General features: G+C 32.6%; 2 protein-coding genes across 2 annotated transcripts in view; one reads left to right on the forward strand and one right to left on the reverse strand.

The window, feature by feature from the left end:
- The window catches only part of LOC129225816 (lysosomal alpha-glucosidase-like), a 47,513-nt gene extending 43,093 nt beyond the window's left edge, over nt 1–4,420 (reverse strand). Inside the window, 1 exon segment of the mRNA XM_054860328.1 lies at nt 3,731–4,420. Coding sequence (XP_054716303.1) covers nt 3,731–4,252 — 522 coding nt within the window. The 5' untranslated portion in view covers nt 4,253–4,420.
- A 368-nt stretch (nt 4,421–4,788) lies between these two features.
- On the forward strand, nt 4,789–15,431 carry LOC129227054 (MAPK regulated corepressor interacting protein 2-like). Its single transcript, XM_054861698.1, has 6 exons — nt 4,789–4,951; nt 5,034–5,115; nt 6,518–6,630; nt 9,537–9,593; nt 11,735–11,785; nt 14,919–15,431. The coding sequence occupies exons 1-6, from the start codon at nt 4,870–4,872 to the stop codon at nt 14,987–14,989; spliced, it is 456 nt and encodes a 151-aa protein (XP_054717673.1). The 5' UTR covers nt 4,789–4,869; the 3' UTR covers nt 14,990–15,431.
- Nucleotides 15,432–27,230: the final 11,799 nt, after the last annotated feature.

Genomic DNA, 27,230 nt, shown 5'->3' on the forward strand with positions numbered 1-27,230 from the left:
ATCTGGCAAATTTAATTGTGTTAGAGTATTTTATAAAAAACAGAAAAAGTTTTAAGTCGATTCCCTCTCAATGAGTATTCCGTTACAACGAAATTTTTACCCGTCCCTTGGAGTACTTACAAAGAAATATTCAGTCCTGAGTCCTCATTTAAGTGTCATTACGTAGCTTCAATTCAATTTCAACAAAATTCTTGCTACATTGAGCAGAATTTGCAGGGTGCTTTCATATTTATAAAAAATAATGAGATTTCAGTATAATAAATCTTTCATTGATGACAGGGGTGCCTACCTAAAAATGGGGATCATGGTACAGACTACAGCATTGAATTTTTTTTGGGGGTGGGGGGGGCAGGGATGTTCCGACAAAAACTCGCTTTTGTAGCAATCTTGGGAGCAGGAAAATGGCGAGCTTGGAGCAGTAAAATCACTTTTCTACTAACACATCAACTCAAATTAAAATAATTTGCGAATCAAACAGTAAATAAAAAAGTTACGGCAAAAAAAGGTCACATTACAGACTCTGTATAAATGTCTAAAATACCGTGAAATGATCATTAAATAAATAGTACATAATAAGTTGCCAATAAAATTACCAATACTTAATTAAAAAATTATAATAAATGCATGCCAAGCCGGGAATACATGGATAAAAGATTCATTACTGAGACACACTTATTTATTTGGTTTTTATATTTTTAGGCTTGATTTTGTTTTTACTTTTATCGACTGGCACGAAAATGATCCCGATGGACGCGGATTTTACTTTTACACCCGAACACATAGATAAGACTTTTGATTTTTGCTGGCGGTGCGGTAGAGGGACATTATTGAAAGGTAGCCTTGGCTTCTAATGTCCGAGACATTAGAAGCCAAGGTCTAGCCCCAGTGAAACAAGAAGCCCCAGTGCTTAGTTTTAGGTCCTAATTCCAAAAATCTGCATTCATTTTTCACATGTGGTGCTTTTGCCCAATGTATTCATGAATGTTGACTTTTTCGGAATTGGACATCCTATTTTTAGTTTTAGTATTAAAATTTTTGGTCTTTCGACCATAGGATGAAGTTTCCACTGCTGAAGAATACTGGCTTCATCTTTGTCATTTATCTGTGTTGTAACCTTGTCTGTTTATTGTTCTATTTATGTTTATATATATATATATATATATATATATATATATATATATATATATATATATATATATAACTCAAAAACATATTCAAAAAGGTTTTTAAAAAAAAAATCAAAAAAGAATGTTTAAATTTAAACACTTTACTTCAACAAGTTCCAAATGAGTTTAAAGAGATATTAATCTTTTCTAATCTGAAGATCAAGCAAAGGCAACATTAATACATTTTATTTTTAACTGTTTGATATTTAATAACAAAATTAATAATGAAATTACAATGAAAAAAAAAAAAAAGATTTTGAGAATTGATGTCATAAGAAAAGGAATTTTAAAATACACATGAAAAAAAATATGAAAAATGTGAGAACAGAAAAAAAATAAATAAAAATTTTAATTACAAACTAAGATTATGAAGGAAGTGACTGAATCTGAAAAATTTTAAATATCTGCATATTCATTACCAAAGCATTGGAATTCCCCAATTTTTGCTATCTTAAGTGTCTGCAACCAAAATTAGAGATCAGTTTTTTGCCCTAAAATCTAAAGAAACCCAAGATTGAAAACTAGTGAACAATATTATTTTTTACAGATGGCATTTGCTTAGTTCAATTTGGATGCAACTGGATTGAAATTTTCGAGTGGGCGTGGCAAGAAGACGAACTTACAAGTTCTCTTCTTCTAAAAACAAAAGATAAGAAAGGTTGAAAATAATGATCAATATAAAACTTTTTAAGCCAAAGGAACAGAATTGCACAATAAATTAAAACGATCGAGTTTTTCGAAAGCGGATGTAATCGGATTTTGAAATGCGCAAAAAATCGGGACTAAATCAAAAAAATCGTAACAACAAGTCCCAAATGTGTTAACTTGATAATAATCTGCAAAAAACTGACAAATATGTTGAAGAAACTGCAACATTACATGCAAAATCGCACTTTTGGTGCAAGTTTGTCTGATTTTGGCGTAGAAAAGTGCATTTGGCGGTCTTTTGGAGCAGTTTGGTGCAGCTGGCACATCCCTGGGGGGTGTGGACGGCTTTTGCTTTTTTCGGGGGGGGGGGGGGAGGAGGGGGTTCAGTGCAATATTTGGGGGGGGGGTTGCCTTTACCCTTTAGGGGGGTTAGGCACCCCTGTTTATGGAGCTATGCTTTGTACAAATTCACAGTGGAAACATTGTGTTGAGTGGTCCTTTTTTAAGTCCCAATTTTGTGAAAAGCCTATTACAACTTCCCCAAGAAAAAGGAGGTATAAAGTATACAATTAAAAAAAAAAGTTAGAATTTTAGGATCTCAGATTCAAATTATTATGATTTTCTCAATCATGAATTTGCGACATGAATTGCAGCACCCTACTAGTTAGGTTTCTCGTTTCTACTAATGGCTTTCATTGCAACCATAATTTGAGAATTTAAGACATCAAAATTCAAATAAATGCCAATGATAGATAGGTAGGATTTATGCCTTGGATGTTGTGTGTTAGATTCTGTTTTCATGCGTAAAAAGGATTGTGCAAAGTCGAGGAGATTGTTTATGAATAATTTGATTCCGAGGCACATGGACGCATGCAGAAAAACGATATTCACAAAACGATATTCACAAAAATATTTCTGGGAACATGAACTGTTTTGCTGATGATGTCAAAGTTATGGGGACTGTAGAAAATGAAGAGCAAGCAAATCAGCTGCAAGAGGATCTAGATCATATTACGGAGTGGGCTGATAAATGGGGTATGGCTGTTAATGTTGGGAAATGTCAAGTGCTACATTTAGGGCATGGAAATAAGTGTACAAGTTATTATTTGCAAGGTTCAGTCATTAGTCAGGCAGACAAAGTTACTGATCTGGGGGTCCTAATAAGTCAGGACTTAAAGTTTAGCCAACAGTGCAGCATTGCTAGCAACAAAGCCAATAAGATGCTTGGGTTTAGCAATAGATCTATTTCAAATAAATCTAAAGAAGTTCTTCTGCCCTTATATAGAAGTTTGGTAAGACCCCATTTGGAGTAGTATGCTGTTCAGTTTTGGTCTCCTTATCTTAAGAAAGACATTAATGTATTGGAAAGGGTTCAAAGGCGGGCTACAAGGCTAATAAGTGGACTTTCCCACTTAGATTATGATTCCAGGCTTAGAAGGCTAAAAATGTACAGTCTTGAGCAAAGAAGAGACCGAGGGGACATGATTCAGCTGTTTAAATTTATTAAAACGAAAGATGTTACGGGGCTAAAGTTTAGCACTGAAAACAGGACAAGGGGTCATTGTTTTAAGCTATTTAAATCTCAGGCTAACATGGATATTAGGAAAAATTATTATTTTAGCAGGGTAGTGGAACCTTGAAATAGCTTACCGGAAGAGGTGGTAATGAGCAAAGGAGTAGACAGTTTTAAGAGGGCCATTGATCTTCACTGGGGATTGTAAATTGACTAGGACCAGTCTAGCTGGGCCCAGAGCCTGTTGCTGGTCGTCACTTTTGTATTTGTATAAACCATAGAAAAATAAAATCAAAGGACAGACATCATTCAACGGTCAAGTAAAAACACTAAAAAATTCCATGTGCTTAAAAAATATATATATTATTTATTAAGTTATGGTAAAAGAAGAAGAATACATTACCTTAACTCTTAAAGTGAAATCGTCAATTTGATAAGCAACTAGGTTTAAATTCTGTATATCCTTAGGAAAACCTGATGGTGTATTTCTTTTCAGCTTGGCTCGAATTCGAATACTGTCTTGTGTAACATTAGTAATAAAATAACCAGTATAATTTATAGGATAGAAACAATACGGGACATCAAGTGGTGGTAAATCAGATTGCAAATCACTAGGTTTTGCATAGCAACAACCGCGACTTAAGCATCGGCTTTCAATAGATGGTTCATCAGGAAGACAATCAAATTTTTTTATATCTGGTATACCAGCACAGACAGGTTGTTTTTCGACTTTTGAAAGGAGATCATTATCACGTTTGAAAATTATTTCTATTCTGCCGCCACTACTGTACCAGTATATAAAAGCGCCAATTAGCACCGCTAAAGAAATAGCTAGAAATATGTATACAATAGTAATTGCCTTGAATTTCGGTCTCCTAGTTACATCATCAGCAATTAAATACGAATTACATAGGTCTTTCGACATTTTAATACCAGACACTTAGTCTTCCATCAATTAGGATCTAAAATCAACTAGAAGAATTTAAGTGCAGAAAACTTTCAAACGCAGTGGGATGAACCCCAAGCTAAAATTAAAAGGTACCGCAATTATTTCAAATATGATTGGTATTCCTGGAACAATAAAATGAGACAAAGAACAACAGATAATCATTAGTTTCTTATCAAAAACGATTAGATATCTAAAAATATTGTAAAACAATTTCCCGGGAAGTTTTTATTTTTATTTTGACAGCAAAACTTCATTGTTGCCGAACTAAATATACAAACAAAGGCTCCTTCTTGTTGTACTCAAAATACATTCTCTTATTTCTCCCATATAATCATACAGCAATTATAATTCTTAAAAATATTGATTATTTTGAAGTTTTCAGCTTTATAAATAGTTATGGAAGAGGTTTTGCCATATAGTGAACTATTTATTGCTGACTATATGTGCGGTGGCAGTATCAATTATTGTTGTCGATTAAAAAGAAGGTATAAACATCTCAACGCTATTTAAATGAACCCGAATGAAAAAGAGAAAAATTTCATCACATAGCTCCTCTGCTAAGAAGGTCGTATTCCAGGGAAAGAAATCTATGAATGCTAGTTGCAGTTAAAAAAAAGAAAAGTATGTATACAGTCTCCAACAGGCCTTTTAAGCTACTTGCAAATACAAGAAGAGGTCAGTAATATTATTACATAGCTTTCCTTTTAGATATCTCTGCCTTATTTTAGGAAAGCTTATTTTCTCAAGTATTTTGCAGGTATAACCCAGAAAGTTGATCCACTTGAAAATACATCGAGCAATCGCGATTCCGTGAAGTGTGGAGCACAAGTTAGTATGAGGTAATATTCGATCATTAATATTTTACGTAAATCCATTATATTTGAAACATTATGTAAAACACTGGCTATGTTTACAATTTGTGTTATCAGATTTTAATACTGATTGATGATCAAATTGAATTGTTAGAAGTAGTTGACTATATCATTTTCTGAGACTTTTCAGATTCAACTCCGTTATTATATAATTGCACAATTAGTAGTCTCTAAATTCTCATCCTTATGTAATCATTGCACCACAATCGTAATTTTTACATGCATATTGTAGACTCTTTAAATCTGATAAATTATGATCAAAATCGATTCGGGTGAACGATAGTTGAAACTTGTCACATTTTTATAAAGATTTGTCCTCAAATTTGAAAATAATAACAACTGTCTCTGTTCAGCATTATCCACTATTGCAGAAATGAAGTTTGAATATCGTGACATGTCTTAAGATGCTTCATTTATCACTAATGCAGTGCAAGAGATTCACAATTTTTGTATGATGATGTATTATTCTACTGCAACAAATATTTCATGTTGATTTCAATTTTTGTGGAACTGCATCTGATTTAAGAATTGCACTTCTTGTTGTTTTATTCATTTTGCTATAATTTTTTTGATCATGAGAGAGGAAAAAGTTGCTGTAATTTTTTCACACAATTAACTGGGGTTTTCATAAAGATATTGAAATTTTAGTGTTTCATATTGTTAATTTTTATTTTTCAGGATCAATTTCTTTAATTTTCAGTTAATTGCAGTAGCCTTATACTGTCTACAAGTGTTCTTAGAATAGATGTAAATTAATTACTTGAACTGGAATGGGATTATTTGAACTCATAGGTCAGGGGTTAATCCAGGCCCAAATTGGGTCTGCTTTTCTGCCCCTTCACAAAATTCTACATCATGGAAGCAAATGATCTACAAAGAATATTATTTTGTAATCGGAGAGATTTTTCTGAGAAAAAAAACATGGTATATACTTATAAATGTTTAACTGTTGTATACATTTAATTTATATCCAATATAACTTTTGTCCTGGAAAAAAAAAGGAGAATTCACAATAATTTCTTTTTCACAAAATGAGGCCTCAAAAAGCAAAACCAGGGTCAACCCCTGTATGTGCAATGTGGCTACCTAATGTCGGAATAAAATGACTTTGAGGAGATTAAGGATTATAAATTGTCTTTTTTAATGCATTACTTCGTCTCCTGTTGTTTCAAATTAAAAAATGAAGTGCATGTGTAAAAAGTAATTTCATACAATGTCAATTTCTCTTTGTATTTCCTGTGCTAATTTTCTCTTAGATGGAAGAATTAAAAAGTGATTACTTCTTGTCTTACATTGATAAATAATTCATCCAGCTTCATTTACAATGTTTTCAACAACTATTGAAATACTTTCATTTCTTTAATTACAGCTTACCTAGACCTGTGTTTCATCAGGTTAATGGTAGGAGGACACAGGTTCAAAAAGTTCATCAAGAGAATTTCCCTCCACAATATGAAGAGTTAATTAAATATATTCAAGACAGTAAGTAAACTTTCTACATAAAAAGAATTTTCTTCACAAATCAAAAAAAAAAAAGTATCGAGAATTTTTCAATATTCAATGTCTAGAATTTGTTACATTTGCCTCAAAAAGAAAGGGATTGAAATTAGAAACCCCAATTTTGGAGTCTATCTTACGGATTAAATGTATTTCCCAAGGCGTGCACAGAATTTTGGGACTCGTCACAAATGACTTTTATGGGCCTCCCTCCATATTGTTTACCCCTACATCCTTGCATATATTTGAAATAATCATTTTAAAAATTTCGGTCCCCCTTCAGACTTGGACCCAGGGGCGTAGTTAAGGGGGGGGTTTTGGGGACAAAACCCCCCCCCGAAACGTTAGTCTCAAAAAAAAAAAAAAGAAAAAGAAGAGAGAAGTGAAAGAAAAAAAAAGAAGAAAAGGAAAAAATTCCAAGCGATTATATATATATATATATATATATATATATATATATATATATATATATACACATATATTATATATAAATATAAAAGAAGTAACCCCCCCCCCCCGAAAGTCGGGTCTAGCTACGCCACTGTTTGGACCCATGCCAATGCCCCCCCCCTGGGCATGTTTCAGGTATTGTTTATAAGCTGAAGAAAGTTTTTGAACAAAATTTTAAATATAAATTTATTTTGATTTTATCATTTCCTCTAAATGCTGGGGCAGTCAGAATTTTCTCCTGGTTAGGCTCAGAGGAGCATCCTTAAAAAACATAATAATTAAATAGGGTGTTTTAGTTAACTGTTTCAGAACTTCTAAGAGAGGTAAGGTGCATCTTGTCAACTCGAAATGATATAACAATGCAGGGTCGGAAATGCTTTCCTGAAACGGTGACGTGCACACAGGGTTCGTACACTTGGGGAAAACCTGGAATTGTCAGAGAAAATGACATACTTAGAAAGGATCAGGGAAAAGTCGGGGAATTTTCCAAATTTGCCCCAAACAATATTTTTCCTACAGAATTTCGTGCCATGAGATCTAATCTTCATTTTTTTTATGTTTCCTGAAAAAAATTTTGAGGCAGAATGACGCTCGCAATAAATAAGCCATCTTATGTTTGTTAACAATTAAAATATTTGTAATTAATTCAAGCAAGGCTTTTAAAATAACTTTCAATTTTCGCTCTTTGCTTTGCTTTTGCAATAATTCAGACATTGGGATGGTAGTCAAGTTTTTGCATGTGTAATTTTGTTTTTTTGGGAATATTGCTTCCTCATCAAGCATGGGGAGGGATCAGAAAAAAAAAAGAAAAATATAGAAGAAAGTTTCGTGATGGCCACAACATACTATTTTTTTTTTTTGGGGGGGGGGGGGGGGGTACTTCAATACCAAAAAAAAAAGAAAAACGTGAAATCCGATCATTATTAAATTTGGTCATGGAAAGTCATGATTTTCAACAGAAAGTGCCCAAAAACCACGGAATTGCCATTAGTCATGAATTTTGAGTTCCAAAACGTACATATTTATGAGATTTTAATGATTAGTTGTAAAATTTTTGCATTTTAGCTGTATTTACCCTTTAATGTGTCAGCCCCAAATTTTTACTCATTTCAAAATCATATGTAATTTTTACTCTTTATGACCTGGCACACCCACATGTACCTTTTGGATTTTGAACCCTATGCACATGTATATGTGCATCTGGACAAAACTGGTCCAAATAAACTTGGTATTTGGCTTTTCATTGCCCATCTGTGCATATGTACTTGCAATTGTTTAAATGTTACCGATAAACAATTTGACTAAGATATGATGAAAGCAAGTGAAGTTGAGTTGAGTGAGAAAAAGTATAATGAATATAATAGTTCTTTTACTTTATTTTTTTGGGCGTAAAAACTATCAAATTTTGTGTTTTCCTGTAAAATATTCCTGTTGAGTAGTAGTTAATAAACAATATCTAGAAAGACTGCTGTGAAATTTTCTAATAATTTAACAAACACAAATAGACTTATAAATTATGTGACATTTGCAATGTAGGTTCAGAAGTTTCATTTGCTTTAATTTCTCATACTTTTTCTGGGAGAAAGTGTAATGGAAAAATCTTAATTCCTAATAGGTTTAGGGACTACTGTATTGCTTTAACAAATCAATGATTTCATGAAATCAAATGAATACAAATGATTAATGCTTTGCTAAAAGTTGGTTACTAAGCTGGTTTTTGAATTTTGATCTTAAAAACTAGAATTACTTTTAAATCCAAATATTCTTTTATAGAAGTGGTAAATGTTTATTTCTTTATTATTTAGTACTGAAATAGATAAAATTAGTATGAGACCTTACTCAAAAAATCTGAAACGTTTCACTTACAAAGATTTACACTTTACGTTTCCCAATATATACAAGTGGAAGTTATCCACTGGTCCTCGCAAGCAGAGATAGCTAGACCTATGTATATTAGGTTATATGTGGCCATTGCTTAAAGATTGGCTGAATTGATTCTGCGATAAACGTTGCTTTTGTTTCAACCAGGCCTGCATCAAAAGAGTCGTCCCCCCCCCCCAAAAAAAGGTATAAAACTTCAACAAAACTATACTATTGAAATATTTGAAATGAAAATGTTTAAATAAAAAATTACGTTTATGTTTCTTTTTAATCCCACTTTGATAGATCCTTCTTACATATTTAATTTTCTGAATTACTAATATTTGGTGCAAGCTGAAGAATTCATTTGAAGAATAACTTTGCAATATTTAATCTGAACTAGGTGGCATCTTGTTACTGATTTTAGATTCACACTGAATAGATTTCCATACATTACTTTGTAAAATTTAAATCCTTGTTTGCAAGAAACAGAAAACAACTGTAATGAATAGATGAACATTTAAGTGTATAAATACCTCTGTTCTTATAAACTGAGTAATTTAACACTCTAATGTTTTTAGCATGGACTGGTATCCATAAAGAGTATGAATCATCTAAGCAAACGTCAGACAATAAAGGTATTTGTTTTTCAACTTACATTGTAGTTAATATTTATAAGCAGTCAAATACATAAATCAGGAATTTGTGGTGGCCAAACCAGCAGGCTATACCAATAGTTTTATTGTATACTACGGCATGATAAGGTATTGAAGAACCAGGAACATGTAAGTATGTTGAAAGCAGTCTATTAGAAATATGTAAAGCTTGATCACGGAGAGATGGTGGATGACCTTGAAGCAGAAACATTTGTAATCTGTGGAATCAGCCAGCAATTACCCATTACTAACAGGTGTGTTTTTGCTAATCCTATCTTATTACAAAATAATAACAAACAACCTATTACAAATGATGTGTCTGCTGCAAGGTCATCCACCATCTTCCCTTTCTGGAGCTTTAATTATTTGGCATATTGCCAACAAATGTTCCATTTTGATGCCAAAGTTTCCAAACCTTGCCATATTGTTCAGCATTTAAAATTTTTGACCACAGCTTTTTCTTGATTGCAATTCATGATTGGAGTGGGGAACTGAGAAAATTGCTTCTACCAGTTGAATATTCAAAAATGTATATTATCTTTTCGTGCCATGTGTATTTGTTTTTAGCAGACTTTTTTAGGCATTTCTTATCTATTTTCTTTGATAAAAATAGCACCTAGATTTTTCACTTATATGCCAATAATGCTCTTCATTCTGCTGTTATTATGACTCATCATAGCATTTAATTTTTACCGTCGAATCTCATTAAAAACAAACTCAAAGGGATCTTTGAAATCAATTCGCCATATTTGAAAAATAAGAAACAATAAGACTTAAAACAGTTAACCAATGTGTTCTCATAAGGTGTATGCTCCATGCGCGCCATATACCCACATTTTTTAGACATATAGCGTATATCCTCAAACTTCAAAAATTTTCATATTATGACACATGTATATGATTGCATACACATATTGTGTGTAATGGATTACTAAGAGTATACCCTCAGAAAAATTGATGGGAACATCACTGCAGCTAACAATAAGACTAATGAGACTGGGATCACAAAATTAGTTTGCCTTAGTGGCAATTTGTTTTAAGCATGTTTGAAAAACATGGCTTGACTGCATTTCTAACGCTTGTGGAAAACATCTAATTATGTAAATGAAACTTTCTCAAACCTCTTTATTGTAAAAGAAGTTTAAAAAAAAAAAAAAATTGTTGGCACTGTGATGTGCCAGTTATGAAAATCTATCTTTGTTTTTTTTTTTTTTTTTTTTTTCAAACAACATAAATACAAAGACAAACAATTTAAATTGACTTATTTAATTAATGACTCTAAAACCAATGAATTATTGTTTACAATTTGCATGTTTTAAAGTTCCGTTTCAATAGTTTGACATTAAATGGCATTTAATTGTTGGTGTTAACAAACATTGCACCACATACATAAAAGACAAACCTAACAAGCTAAAAAAACTGAAGTTTTTGATTTTGTGTTTTAAACAAAAATCTATATTAAGTGAATCAAACATTTTAAAGTAAGTTTAATCTTTTTTATTTGTAATTTCAAAATTTTCTTCAAGCTGAATATCGTAAATTTTAAAACAAGTTTTTGTTTTTGTAAAGATTGAGTGATGAAAATTTTATATGACTTTTGTCCAATAACTCGCTACTTTTGTTAATCATTAAGCTAGGATTACCCTATAGCAAGGGAGAAGTGATATAAGTTCTTCCAAAGCCAGGGATTAAGCCCATTCTGCCTGCAACCCTAACCATTTGACTCCAAGAAAGTTAGATTTTTGACTGGTATTAGAATAATTGAAAGATGCTGGTAAAGAACTCATGGCAGAGAAAATCATGTATTGCAGTAAAAATGGAATCGTGTTTGAACTTAACCTAGCAGCATGATAATGCTGTGATTAAGATCTGTGCCATGTCAATGGATGAGAATGGTTAATGCTTTGTCCTCTTTTTCTCATTTTAATGTATCCTTTTATCAAATAATAATGTATTGGTGTTTAATAATTGAGAGTTATATAAGAATTTATTTAGTATGTATAATGTTTTTTATTTTTGTTGGTTTCAGCATTTTGGGTTTTTTGGGAATTTATTTCTTATGAGTTTAACATTCACAATAGCTCTTTCAAACCTTTTAATATACATTTAAATCTTTTTTCCAGTGCCTAAAGTTGTATTTTATCAAGATACCAATGCAAATACTCACCTGGCAAGTAAGTCAAACCTGCTATTTTAATCTGTTTTATACAAGGTATTTTCATCATGTGTACATGAAGTAGAAACATTTCTTGTTTCTACTTCAAACTTTAGCAAAACAACAAAATATTGATTTAAAAAGAAAAATAAAATGAAGAAAAAAAAAAAAAAAACACTATTTATGTAATTTTTTTTTTCCCATTTTTATTTGTAATGTATAGGTCATCTTTTATTTATTTATTTATTTGTTCAACAGTAAGATATTTTTTGTTTTTTATTTTAAGCTGATTTCTTGAAACAAACATTATAATATTGGTATGCCACTGGCGACTTTTACGACTATTCTGATCGTAAGCGACTATGGCAACTATTTTGGGCAGAACAGGCCCAAAAGCAACTATTTTCTAAAATGGGCGACTTTTTGCAATTTTGGACGATTTTTTTTTTTTTTTCATATTTTGTAATATTCATTTAGTGCTTAACACTTGCAGCAAGAATAATACTTCCTGTGTTTTAGATATCAATCCTTTTACATCTTGTAAATGTTTTTATATTTTTGAAAATCAGAATTTTTTTTGACAAGTGCTACTTTAGATAAATTTATTTTAAACTTTATTTTGTTAAATAATAATAAAAAAATTTTTAAAAAGCATGCCAACAATTAACACTTACTTTTGCATCTTGTAAATATTTAAATATTTTTGACAATTGGATGGTTTTTTGAGAAATGCTACCGAAGATGTGCTTATTTTAGTTTTATTTTAATAACTAACAGATTAGTTATTTTTATAATATGTACTTTCTGATTTTTGCAACCTTGGCTTTAATAGTCAGTAGATTGTCGATATTATATTTGATTTTTTCACAAAATATTTAATTTAAATAATCAAACACATAATATTTTAATTTTAAATAAGTCATGATCTTAAATACCTACTACAATAGTTTAATAGGATTTTCTATGTTACTGATAGTGGTACTACTATTTAAAGTCATTAAGGGAAAGAGAAACACTTGATGTGCTGTATTAAATTCAAGGGCAATTTATGGTAGCACATAATTAAAATGTTAAAACTTCTGGAATGTGGAGCAAGATCAAGTTCTGCATATGTTTGAAAACAGCAATAGATTTCCACAAACAGCTGTTTAAAGCCTGTTGGGCTGCTGGAAAAAGCTCTAAACATCTTTGATGTGTAGCATCTTAAAAGATGAGTTTTTCAATTAGATTAAAAGTTAGAAACTATTTTGGCGTAGATCACTTTACATTTGCTCATTTTATTATTTAACAATTTTAATTATTTACTAGGGGACTCCATTCCCTACTCGTTTTGCTTGCCAAGCTTGCTGTGTATAAACTATGATGCATTAATTATGCTTTGATTTTATCATACACAAACTCAATTTATAATTTCTTTCTGTTTTTAACATCGAAGTAAATATGTTTAATAAACTATGAACTTATAGAAAATACTAAATTCATAGGGTAGCTTTTATCCAGAAAAAAAGTATTTTTTTAAAACGAGGCTTAGTTTGATTCTTCATGGCGCTTATGAGAGGGATGGAAAAAATAATGTTTGTTCTTGAAACTGCAATTCCTATTGAAAAATGCTGCATGAATTAAGCAAATGTGTGTGTTGAAACAAATATTAGATCTGAGTGATTTTCTTGTATTTATGAGATGTAGGCATGTTTTTAGTGCTATGCCTTTTCTAAGGGTTATTGAATAACATAACCTTATAATGTTGAATGTATATTGAAACAACAAATCGAATTAAATTTCAGTTATAAGTCTGAAATATATCCTACACAATCATATAACATACCCTTAGTAAAACAATAGCTTCTGTTGGCCTGTTCTGTGACTGCCTTTAAAAAAAAAAGCAAATCACTCACCCAGGTGGGCTTAAACCACCAACCTTTCAGTTAACAACTGAATGCACCAGCAAATTGTGCCACGGAGCCTTTACTTCAGTTGAATCGTTAAACAAAGCTCTGTGCATGCATGTCCAAGGTAGCAAATGAGCTGCTTTTTTATGTTCTTTTTCCTTTCGGTTTACTTCGACCATATAACCTGCAATAAGAAGCAAAGCGTCAAGTATTGTTTCAACCCTCTTACTTACTTTAAAACTAAATTTCGGACGTACCGCTTTTCCATTTGAAAAATTTCCATCTTGAGAATTTTTGAAACTTTTACCCATGCCTGTAAAACTCAATTTCTTGAATTGACGATGGTGTTCTTTGTAACTTTGAAAAGTGCAATTTTTATTGGAGCTTTGTTTAAACAGTTATGTTTCAATTGTCAAGATTTTACTATCCATCCCTAAAGAAAGATTATTTTTGTTAAAATGTTCCAAACAAAAGAGATTCAATCATGATAATCTTTGCATAATACGCATACAGTAGTTGCTTTCAGTTTTTTAAAGAGTTTTATTTTATTCATTGCATACTCTATAGATGGGGTTCATACACTCTTGAAGAACCTTGAAACGTGCTTGATATGCCTCATGTGATCTGCTCCTTTTTATGACTGCACTTTTCAGGCATTTTGAGAGAAACTTTCGATGCAGTATATTTTTTATGGATACATCTCTTGCTGTTGAAATTGCAATTTTGTTTTCCTATATTTTTCATAATATTACCTATTTTTATATGTTTGACTAAATGAAATATGCATGCAATATTTATAGTATGAATTTATGGTTGTACGTTGAAAAATATTTTTTACTCTTGACAAGTGCTTGAATTTTTTTTTATCCCTAAACAGTATGAATCCGGATAAATAAATTCGAAGAAAACTGATGAATGTACTAAATGACTTTTTTCATCCTAATCATTTTAATTGAAGCAGAGAGAAGCAAACGAATGTAAGTGGACATTTTCAAGTTTTGAGTAAAACGTGTTTAAAGACGCATTTCTAGGTAGGATTTCATTGAAATTTTTTTCTAAATCATGCTGTACAGCAACACGTACCAGGGCCACAAGTACTATCTCTTGCCCCAAAACAGATGAGAAGATCACCTGTACTGATTATCTCCAAATTTTAAATTTTGGCACTTACCTCCCATTGTTTCTCACTGCCTCAATTGTAAAAAGTCATGCAAATGACAAACTTCCATACCATATGATCTGACTTATGCTTTTTTCTTTCAGATTTTGAGCCTTTTGATCTAGAATCCTTCTGGGGAGAAAGATTTCTTCGAAATATACAACAATCTACCTAATTGAAATTAATTAGTAGTTCGATTCAAGACAAAATTAGTGAGATAGCTGGAATTTATTGTGAATTAGAAAAGAAAAATAAAGGAGTGCTGGTATCTATTGCATTCCACCAATTGCAACTTGATGACCACGATACTGTGGAAACTGTAGTGTCATACTTCTTTTGTTGTGTTTTAGTGTAATTGAACAAACCTTTCCTCACATCAATCATCGTAACAAGTACTGAATCAGACTGATTTACAGCATTAATACTTTACATGATCCAAGTTATCTTCGTGCATAACGTGGATTTGTGCATTTTTTTGTTTTTATTCCTTGTTTTTAACAGACTGTTGTACAATTTTCAAAGAATGATAAGTTGCAATAATTTTACATTGTACCTGAATCCTAACACCTGAAAAATTTTCCTTTTTATCCGATGACAGTAAATTTGTTTTGTAAATTATTGTGCTTTTATTAATGTGAAACACTCACTTTTTTTACTCCACATTCTTGGATGTAGCAGTATTGTCTCATCACTATTGAATATAAGTCTAATCAGTCTTTTCCCCGCTCTATGGCGAAAAAGAATTTTGAATGATTTCTTTTAGTGTTTGCTTCAGCTAATAGAATAAATACAGGGTGTCTATAAAAGAACTCCAGGGTTTTAAGGCAAATTACTTTAAAGAAGTAAAAAATTATACGTGATTGGAAAGGTCATATTTTCAAGTTTTTTTAACAATTTAATGAAGTTCAATATGAGCTCCGTTAGTGGCACAGCACACATCGTAGCGGTATTTCACCTCTTCTTTGCAAAGATGTTAAAACATTTCTTCTCCAGCCATTAATGAATAAGTTATTAAAAATGTCAAATTTTAATGACTCTAATCTGTCTTGAAATCGGTTTCCATGTAGAAGATATCCTGCTAAACTATGGTTAAAATATTTGAACCCCCCTTACAATTTTGCATATGGGTGCCCACAGTTTCAGAGAAATCAACTACATTTTGCTATCTCCTATAGTTAGTAAGATGTGAATTTTTATGACCCCGGAGTTCTTTAACAGACCCCTTGTAGTGTTTACTACAGAAAAGTATGTAATGGAGAACAATACTTGCAATGGACACTGAAATAAAGTAAACTGTCAGGAAGGTTGACTAGTTTGTCACGCCATTGGTCTAAATGACAGCCATACATTTCCAAAAGCTATGCAATCTTGAGATACCGAAATAAAATTTCCAAACTCTGTATGAAGGTTGGGATGTTACTCAAGCTCAGGTACACAGATGGGCTCCATTATCAATATAAGGGCTGGTGGGATGGAGCGAAATGTATGACAACGAGTGGCGAATAGACCAATATGTGACATATCGTCACTTCAGAACAACAGCTGTTGTTTCTTGGTTTAGATATCTAACAGTTGCTCTGAAGCAGCAGTATGTGTCAGGGTTAATGTAAGCAATCTGATTCATTTGCTCGATTTTTTTTTAAAACAAATTATCTTAAAAAATTATCCTTTTCATTATGTTGAAAGTTGGTGGATTGAAAAATGCATTTTAATTGAACTCCATTTGCATATTTTGGCCACTCATGAATGTTAGTTGCCAATTTGAGGAAAGTTTGCCTTGACCACAAAACTGTAGTTAATCTGGAGTACAATATGTAGAACTATTCACTAAAAAGGATCAGATTTCAAGCATTTTTTTCTTCCAAACTACAAATTTAGTACCACAATTCCAACTTTGTTGGAAACAGAATATTTTCAATTTTTCTCTGGTGCTGTGGATTTTTTTTATTTTTAAGATTGTAAACTGTAAATATGGTTGACATTTCCTACCAATCTATGTGGACATCCTGTGCTTGTATGTTTGCAGATTCCAACCATCTTCGAGGAATGTTCGATACCATTGGTAAATCAGCTTGTGCTGATGTGGTTGTTTGTTAAACTAACGGAAAAACCATATTGAACTCCAATAATGAACTGATCTTTTGAATTGCAGCACACTAAGTGTTATTTCCTGTTGTGTCTCCATTTTGGGTAGTATGAACAATCAACATTACATACAACTGTAGTCTGTTCACGAACGTTAGAGTGATGGTTCTACCTTTTGTAATTTGAAAGAAATAAATGCTTGAAATCTGATCATTCTTTTTCAGCATTTATGTCTGGGAATTCTAAATCTCTATGAAGCAGAACTGTCGGTTAGGTAGAATTTATGCTCCTGTAATACAGCATGCAATGTTCATGACATTGTTTTCTACTGTTAATAAATTTTTATTTAGTTTTTCATGTTTCACACAATGTTACACAAGGCTTCCAATCATTTTCTTTAATCCTATTAATAGTTTGTGAGTGCTCCTATTGTTGGACTGATCACATATGAATGGCCATTTTATGATTAAGAATGCTAAAATATGTTATAAAATATTCAATCAAAGCTATGAACCTTAAGAATCTAAGAAAAGTTTCCAAAAAGATTGCATGGGAGTTAGCAGGACCCGCACTAAACACCAAATGCAATAAATTGAGCGGAAAGAAGCCCTGATTTGGCCGAAGTATTGGTGAATGGAAAATTCTCCAGAGTATCCACAAAAAATGTTTCTTCTTAATCCTCATTGTGATTCTGCAAGAAAATATGTAACACTTAATTGGGAAATTGCATCTTTAAAATTTCTATTATAAAAATTGTTTGAGAGAGATGTTTGAACCCCCTCCTTCACCGTACTTAACGTTATCATAACAAACTTAAAATTGCGGTTTTTTTTCTTTAATTTTGAAAAAGGTTTCAAAGTAAGAGTTCAGAACTAGCCAGCCTTTTCTCTAACGTTACCACAAACAGCTTAAAATATATTTTTTAAGCATTTCCACTAGAGAACGGTTAAACCCTTCTTTCTCAAAAATTCCCGAAAATAGAGTTCAATTTCAAGAAAGGTTACTTGGTTACTTTAGGGAACATCAAACCCTCCATCTTCACATTCTCTTTTGGAATCAAACAAAGCCTAAAATGGTGTTTTTAGGAAGTTGGATTTATTCAAAAACTAACTTATAACAGGAATTTGTTTACTTTACAATAAATTGTCTAAAGAGACAACGAAACCGTTTCATTTGTAGGAATATCTTCAAAAAAATGTATGAATAAAATAAGAATTTGTCACTTTTTTACCAACATCAAGAATAAGTTTGAAGGCACCATCAGTTTTAAATCTAGTAGCTAAGCTTAAAACACGAATGTGAGGATGGTTTTATAGCTTCTAATAACTCATCAAAATGAACAGCAAAATAATAGAATGCTCAAATCGTTGGTAAAAAAATGAAAATGTAATCTGTGAAAGAAGTTTTATACCATTCAGGCAAGTCCAAGTTAATCAAAAATGTCCCATTAATGGGGAATTTCTGATTATATTAGGTCTCACTGCGTTGTTGGTTTACCAACAACAGTAAGGAGGTATTGGATTGATAACGTGGCTGAAATCAGGGTTGCCACGCACCGGGAAAACCGGGAAAACCTGGAATTGTCAGGGAAAATGAAAATGGCCGAAAATCAGGGAAAATGAAAAATTGCATATTTCCGATCATTGTTAGCGCGGGCCCGCGGTCTATGACGTCAAAAAAAAAAAACTTTCAGCCTTGTTTTTTTCGCCGACTTTCCCTTCCCATTCCTCGTTTTGTCATTCCCCTCTTTCTTCTTCCCCCTGCAGTTCTTTTTATCAACTCTCTGCCATTGGCGCGTGCGCCATAGCAGTGGGCGGCGGACATGCGCAGAAGGTACTTCTTTTCTTCCTCTTTCTTCCTCGTTTGAGCGGGCTCTGTTTAAACGCTGCTTGTTTACGTCAGCAGTTCTGAAGTTGTTATGATGCACAGCACATTGTTTTGTCTGCGAGTGCGCAGAAGGTACTTCTTTTCTTCCTCGTTTGAGCGGGCTCCGTTTAAACGCTGCTTGTTTACGTCAGCAGTTCTGAAGTTGTTATGATGCACAGCACATTGTTTTGTCTGCGAGTGCGACTGAAGTTTTTAATGAGCTGTAATAATCTTTTCATATTTTATATTATTTCTTTAAATTAATTAATGAAATCGTATTATTCTAAACAATTTTGTTCTGTAAATTGAGTTCATTAGACAATTTTAAACTTAGAAAGTTTCTTTTTTACAGAAGTATCGCTAATCTTTTAGTATTTTGGTAGTGATATTTAAAGGCTTCCAATGCGCTTCTTTCTTTCAAAATAAAAGTAATCCGATTAAAAAAAAATCTGCACATCAGAGAAGTTTCTGATCAATGCTCAAAATTTAACTTTATGACAAGGTGCCCACAAGAGTGATTATGGCGCCATCAAAAAAAAATTTTTTTTTTTTTTGGGGGGGGGGGGGATTTTTAATTATTTATTTTACTTTATTCTTATTCAAATTATTTACTCATATTACTTTACTTTATTATTTTCATCTGTGTGTGTGTATTTTATTGGGGAGCGAGCACACTTTTCTTTCAAAAGAATAATAATTAAAAATAAATAAATAGGTAAAAAAATAAATAAAAAAAGAGGGTTAAAAATAAAAAAAGCGCTAAGGCGTTCAGAAATATTGGGGGGGGTTGGTTGTGCCATTGAACTTGGGGGGGGGGAGCACCCCTGTTTTATAAGCAACCAACAGGGGAAATATGTGAAGCTAAAAGATGCATGATTTTTTTACAGGCCAAAGTCTAAAAGCGCTTTGAGTTCAATGGATTGGAGGGGTAGAAGGTAATAATTGAAAAAGTTTAGGTTTCATAAGTTTTTAGTTCAGATTATTTCAGCAATTAACTTTATTTTTGTGATACAGTTGTCACAATTGTTAATTTTGCAGTTCTTTCACTTGATGTAAGGCAGTGGCTCCTCGCTATTGAAAATTAGATATGCTACATTTGCATTAATTGTTTATTACAGTGATTTGCTTCACTTGTATTAGTACATTAGGGTAGTTCAAAAATACACTTTTAAAAACAGGTTTATCCTAGAAAACAGGACACCACTCAATGTTTTTAGACTTGTGGATAATAAAATACTGGAAGAATTTTAACTTCCTATTCCAACTGAAAGAGGGTGCTCGACCCCCTCCCTCAAACTTCATAACTATGAGGAGCGGGTTAAAAAAATACATTGAACTGAAAAAACAATGTTACATACTATAATCTACACGAGTTATATGCATATTCATTGCAATAAAATAATTACTTACATAAAAAAAACAGCTGGGGAAATTAAATATTTCTAAATTTGTGACTTTTTCTATGCTAGAGCTAATGTTAAATTAAGGGGTCATTGAGCACCCTCTTAAAATTTGAGTAAGAAGCTAAAACTTTTACAGCACAATACTATTAATAAGTCTAAAAAAAATAAGGGGTGTCTTGGACTCGAGCTGAGAGAAAAAAAAAAAAAAAAAAAATTGAACCACCCTTAGTACATATTTTTGATTATTTCAGCTTGAGTAAATTAAATTTGGTAACCATTGTTTGTAAAGTTTGAAAATGAGGTAAGTTTTATCAAAATTTGAGATGTATATATTAATGTTGCAAAATGAAGGTGGAGATCGATAATCTGGAATTTTTCTCAAAACCACCTGGAAAACCTGGAAATGTCAGGGAATTTCATTCTTGAACTTCCGTGGCAACCCTGACTGAAAATGTAGGAAATCCTTCATCAAACCTTTAACATCCACCGAATATTCCCCTTCGATTTAATGAGTCCCCCTTGTTGATGAGGCATATGTCAAATTTGTGATATAGATTTTAAAAAAATATTTCAGGATTTTCTTTTAATAAAGAAAACTAGGAATGTGGACACAAAAGTTGAATTGATATTCTGCAGAAGGAGGTAAAGCTTGACCACATAGGGATGGCAGATTACCTTGAAGGGGAAATATCAATTTGTTATAGGTTGTTTGCTATTATTTTGTAGTAAATAGGATCCGCAAGAATGCGCCTCTTACTACTCGGCTCCTCCATCTTTGTGGTCAAGCTTTACCAGATATTTTAGCCGCCCATAGTATAAACCACATACACTATTTAGTTCTGAGAAACCTCAGCGATTGTTTTCATCAGATATTGCAATGTGTTCTATCTGGTGTAAAGAAAATTTTTAGTAATGATCTCGACAATAGATGATTAGGGCATTAATGTGGTGACAACAATGAAGAATTTAACCCCTGGATTTTTAGCACGGAATTTCGCTTGCTCCTTGCACTCCAAAGGTGCCTACCTCAATAGGTTCTAGAATTCTTTTGAATCCATGCTTGAATTTCTCGAAAGGAAATAGGTAGCTCTATAAGACAGGTTTGCTGAAATTTACCATCAATGATGCTTATATGATCGATTCATTCGTTTAATTCAAGTAGAATTGACTTTTAGCTTCTAGATGACAAACTTTGGTCCTAACTTAGGTAAGTGCATCTGCAGGGGATCTTCGAAAAAAATGAAGATAAATGTGTCTTTTTCCATAGCTAGGCGGACCCCCTAAAAAATAAGGCAATTTTTTGGGTGCCACTTACTTATTGAAAAGTTCCTAATATCTTTAATTTTCAAAGACATTATCTGCTTCTAGTGCAGTATTATAGTTGTAGTTACTTTAAATCTCTTCTATTAATTAGCCTTCTTAAAAACACTTTTGAAGCAGAAGTTTGATCGAGTAAATTCAGCCAGTTTGGAATCCTGTTTAATCTGAATAAAAAAAGTGAAATCCTGTTCGTGATGATAAGCAAGTTTATTGTCAAAAGCACAAGTGCTTCACAACAAATTCCTAGTATAGTACACGTTGGAAATACATTTTCAGAAAGTTCCAGTTGCATGAATGCGCCAAGTGCATTCCCAATATGCTCTGCTAAAAAGGAAGTGTATGCTTCCGATAATGCTCAGGATATTTGTTAAATTTAAACACTTGTAAAATCATCGCTCTCTTTCGTACATAATTTCAACGATTTGTCTTTACTAGAAATTTTGTTGCAATGAATGGCTGTTGATTGGTGTCACGAATGGCGTCAAAAAGGATGGCCTTCCCTGGTCGAAGACCGTTCATTTCCCGACTGCGGCTGACTACTGCCCCGTGAAATGGCCGTAAAATTAACAGTAAAAACCACTGGTTTTGTGAACAGAGTGTTCAACAAGTGCTGTAAAACGTATTTTAAAAGGAGGAAAACGTTTCAGTGTTCAAAAGATTTTCCAAAGAGTTTTTAAAAAATGCGCTGAACCAAATAACTGTTCACAAGCATTTTGAAAACTGTTCCAAAATGTGTGCTTCAAAGTGTTCTAAAAAAACTACAAGTGTTAGAATATGTGAAGTGTTCTTTAATCGTTGTGAGAATATTATTTCTGAATGTTGTTCAATAGGTTGTGCCTTTTGTAAATAACTTAGGACAACAGCTTCCATAATTACGGCTGGATTAAGATAACGAGGGGCCCTAGGCCAAATACTTTTTTGGGGTCCCCTGTATTCAAACTTTATAACTTTAGCTGTTGGCTGAAACAATTTAAGCCATAGACTAAAGTAATTTCAGCCATTTGGGGAGCCCTAGGCCAAAGCCTAGTTGGTCAGTAATCAGGCCCTGTCCATAATGGTGATTCTTTTTCACATGATTTTAGCGCCCGTGCAACACCAGTCACCTCTACCGTAGAGTTATAGGCTGTGATTCAGTGTTGTGTCAAATCAAACAAAAAAAGAGGTTCTGAATTGCGCATAGAGTCAACATTAACATGCAGAGAGGACTGACTTTCATCCAGGGGCGTGCACAGTAATTTTGTAGCCCGTCACAAATGACTTCTCCGGGCGCCATGGGCGGATTTATGGGGGAGCGGAGGGGGGCAATGCCCCCCCCCCCCCAGTCTTGGGAGGACTTTATACATAGTAACCATAAACGTTCCAAAATCTTAAAAGAAAAAAAATGATTTTTTTTCTTTTTTGAATAGTTCAGAAGCGAAAATGAAGAGAATAGTGACTGTCCTTTTCTGGGGGGAGGGGGGAGAAATCCATACAATATATTACAAGTAGTAAAGCGGTCACTGGGATGCTGAAATGTGTTGAAAACGACTACTTTGAACTGAAAGCTATTAGGGCAAGTATATAAGTGAAAATATCGACTGAACAAGCTATGTATTTAGCTTTAATACTTAAAATAATAAAGGATTATTTCAACGAATTAAAAACTGAAACAAATATTTTAAAAAAGCGAATTTTCCTATAAACTAAACAAGCTATATAGCTTAGGACACCCGCTTTGTTGAAGGCCTCCAACTCCAGAAAATTTCATGATTTGTTCCTTATCAAAAAAAAAAGGATGGACTTGAAACAATAAATTTTATTTTAAAGTGCTTGAAAATTTTGGAAAAGTACGGATACAAACCATAAATTTAAACATTTATAACAAATGGGAGGGGATAGACGGTAGGGAATAAATGCCGAATAATGTTAAATTCAGTTCCTTGCCTCATCTTGCATCAAAAATGTAAAAATCATGGTTCTCACGTTTTTGTAACATAGTACTTGAGATAAATTTTTGTGATTCACATGTTTCACATCTTGCTGTTTATTTAAATCCCTAATGCAGTGCAGTATTTTGGAAATTCTTTTGTATTGCTTGCTTCTATCTTACTTCTACTGCATATTGTTAATCTGTTCAGCACAGGGAAAAAAAACATCATCTCCTTTCGTTTTCTGCACTGCTTGTAATTAAATAATTTTAATTTTTCTCAAGTCCTTGAAACGGATTAGATGAGTCTTTGAAATTCCTAAGCAAATTGTGCTTCAACTTAATTTCTTATCAAGTGTATAAATTACGAATTGTCCAAATGGGCAGCATGGTACTCTCCTGTTATCTATTTTCTAAATCTGTACACCATTTTTTTAAAAGCATTTTTTACTCTTGATCATTTTGTATTTAATTCATTGTTGTATTTGTGGGTGGGTTAAAGGCTTGACCAAAAACTAATTGTGAATTTAAACAGCCAGATGTAAGCAAATAACAAAACATAATCTTATCTTCTCCCTCGCTTTTTCTCTCTGAGGATTGCTGCCACTGATTTGTATTGTGTATTATCGTAATTGGCAAAAGAGTATTTTTCTATTTTTTTCCAGAGATCTTTGTGCAGATTGAATCTTTGTGCAATTCATCGAATTGCAGAAGGCTTCAAAATGCAGAAATTTATATCTATTTTACAAAAATTCCTATGGGCATAGCTGCCAAATGCTCCGTTTTTCCCGGAGTTTCTCCGATTTTTATTGCGTACTCCGAAAATCCGATTTTTTCCAAAAAACTCCGTTTTTTTTGACTTTGCTTGTACACTTTTCGATTTTTGAGGAAAAAGAAGAAATTTCCCTATCCTCGATGGCAGGAATTGTGCGCAAACTTAACAAAAGAGAAGACAATTTGATGCTTTGGAAGCTTAGTGTCAGGATAAACACTGAGGGGGAGCGCCGATTGGAGATCGTCGTTTTTTCATCGAGCATTTCAGCTACGTGTAAAACGTAGCCGCCATGTTTGGTCATTCACAAGATGGAAGTTAGCAGACGATACTTAAGCGCCTTCGTTTTCAAAGACAAAGCAGAATTGGGTGTTTCTTTTAACTGCAAACTAATGAAAATAAGCAAAATGTTTTTTTTTTTGGTTATTTTAAATAATTTTATTGAGAAATATGAAAACAGTTATACCATTTAAAATTTCATTTTATCCTTATTGCTTTGGACACGAATGGGCTAAACATTCGCAATTAAATTGTAGTTTCATGGGGATTTTTTATTTTTGAATTATTTTCATGCTATAAATTCAAAATTTTATATCTGAATTTTTGACGTAGTCGCCATATTTGGTCATTTGCGAGATTTTAGTGCACAAGACTCTTAAGTGGCCAAGTTTTCAAAATCGGAATTAGATGTTTATTGCAATGCAATGGGTTGAAAATAATGCAAAAATGGGCTGTTTTTTTTCCCCCGGAAAATTCTAAATTTTTTTCTTGAAAAATGCAAAATTTTTTCTTCAGAATATTATTTTATCCTCATTGGTTTAGACTAATGTGCTAAAAACTCGCTATTTCGTCTAAATTTTAGTTTTTTAAGGGTCATTAATTATTTATAATTGCTTTTCATACTATAAATTCAAAACTTTATATCTGAATTTTTGACTTAGTCGCCATATTTGGTCATTTACGAGATTTTAGTACACAAGACTCTTTGGCCAAGTTTTCATAATTGGAATTAGTTGTTTATTGGAATGCAAACTATTGAAAATAATGCAAAATAGGCTTTTTTTTCGGAAAATTCTAAATTTTTTTCTTGAAAAATGCAAAATTTTTTCTTCAGAATATTATTCTATCTTCATTGGTTTAGACTCTAATGTGCTAAAAACTCGCTATTTCGTCTAAATTTTAGTTTTTTTAAAGCTCATTAATTATTTATAATTACTTTTAATGCAACAAACTCAAAAATCTATTTTCTTGACTTTTTCGCGTTGTTGCCATGTTTTGTCATTTGCAACATGAAGTAGACAAGACTATTAATAGCCTAAGTTCCCGAAAACAGAATTAGTTGTTTGTCTCAATACAAACTATTAAAAATAACAGAAGGCAAAAAGTTATGTTTTTTTTTTTTTTTTTTTAAATAATTTTCTTGAAGGGGAAATTTTATCTATTTGATCCTTATTGCCTTGTAGGCTTTGCTGTAAACTGAAACTATTTCATCTAAATTGAAGGTTCCTGCTGACTTCTCATTCATTTATTTATTTTTTTTTTAAATAAATCAGAAACCTATTTTAACTTAAATTTTCCATGTGCAAAAAAAGTATTGAATATCTCTTTTTAAATCCTATTCATCTATTTTTTTTTTTTTTTAAAGGGAAGTTGTAAAAACTGCCTCCCCCACTCCAGTTTGTATTTCAAAACTTAATGACATTGGTGGCCACTAAGTTTTTGGAGTCGAGTGCCACTGGCCACTTTCAAAATTTCAGAGTCTTGACCTTTACTATGAAGTTGCTTTACTTCCAAGTATAAGAAATAATTGTTTTTTTTTTAATCTTCAATATGTTCTTATGCATGTAGGATATGTATAAAAGCATATTTTTAAAAAGGACTGCAGTTTTATTAAATCAAACAGTAATCATGTTTTTTTTTAACTTTTCAATATGTATCTATGTAATGTTGCTTTTTTAATGTAAAATAATTTTGTTTTAAACTTGGTTGTAGTTTTGTTGAAAATCTAACATGAAAATTTAGAAAAGCATTTTATACATAAGTGCTTAGAATTTATGGAAACTTATGGTACAGAAGGAAGGTTTAGCGCAGGCCACGATTTCATGCTCCTATTTTAGCCCCTATTTTTTCCCTTAAGTGCTCCTATTTTTTGTATCTTGAGGTTGGCAGCTATGCTATATATAATACTGAGGTTGGCAGCTATGCTATATATAATACTGAGGTTGGCAGCTATGCTATATATGTCCGGGGGAGAAACCCCCGGACACCCTAAAATTGGGTATATTTTATTGGTATATCTAATTGGGTATATTCCCTACTGAAAAAGGACACCATTTCCCATCATGAACCATATGTATAAAACATAGTGGGGGGGGGGGCACTTTGGCTTTTTTGCCACCGAGAGAAAAGTTGTCCGGGTCTACAAAACATACCAAAAAGCTGAAACAGCTTAGGGCCATATTAAGTCTATATTATAAATCCAGTCTTGACTTCAACTAATATTGCTCAAAAAAAAAAAAAAAAAAAAAAAAAAAAAAATCCTGCCCCCCCAGAAACTCAGTCCTAAATCCGCCTATGTCCAGGCCCCCTCCATATTCTTTACCCCTATATTTCACCCCTAGTTTTAAAAATATTGGGCCCTCTTCAGTCTCGGGCCTGGGCCAATAGATGTCCCTTCTCCCCTCCCCCCCCCCCTCTTTGCACGCCCCTGCTTCTCACTAAAAATTTCGATGTTAACGCTAAGAAACTGCTCTGAAGCATCAAACATAATCTTTGCACTGATATAGGTACTACTTCATTTTTTTTTCATACTACTTTTTTAGTTTGAAAAACAATTGCCTGCAAAAAAAAACCTGATTGAGGGGGAAAAAAAATTTTAAGCAAAAGGTTTACCCAAGCGATTTTTTTCCTACCTGCAAAGACAAAAGCATAGAGTTAAACCGATCTAATTAATTGTGAAACTGTTGAAGAAAATAACTTGACCCTTCCCCTCCCTTCTTCTGCTTCATGCCCGATCATGTGAGGGGGAGGGGGGTTCAACATTCCTAAATGGAGCGGTAGCTGT

The sequence above is a fragment of the Uloborus diversus genome, chromosome 7, assembly GCF_026930045.1.
Source record: "Uloborus diversus isolate 005 chromosome 7, Udiv.v.3.1, whole genome shotgun sequence".
NCBI lineage: Eukaryota > Metazoa > Arthropoda > Arachnida > Araneae > Uloboridae > Uloborus > Uloborus diversus.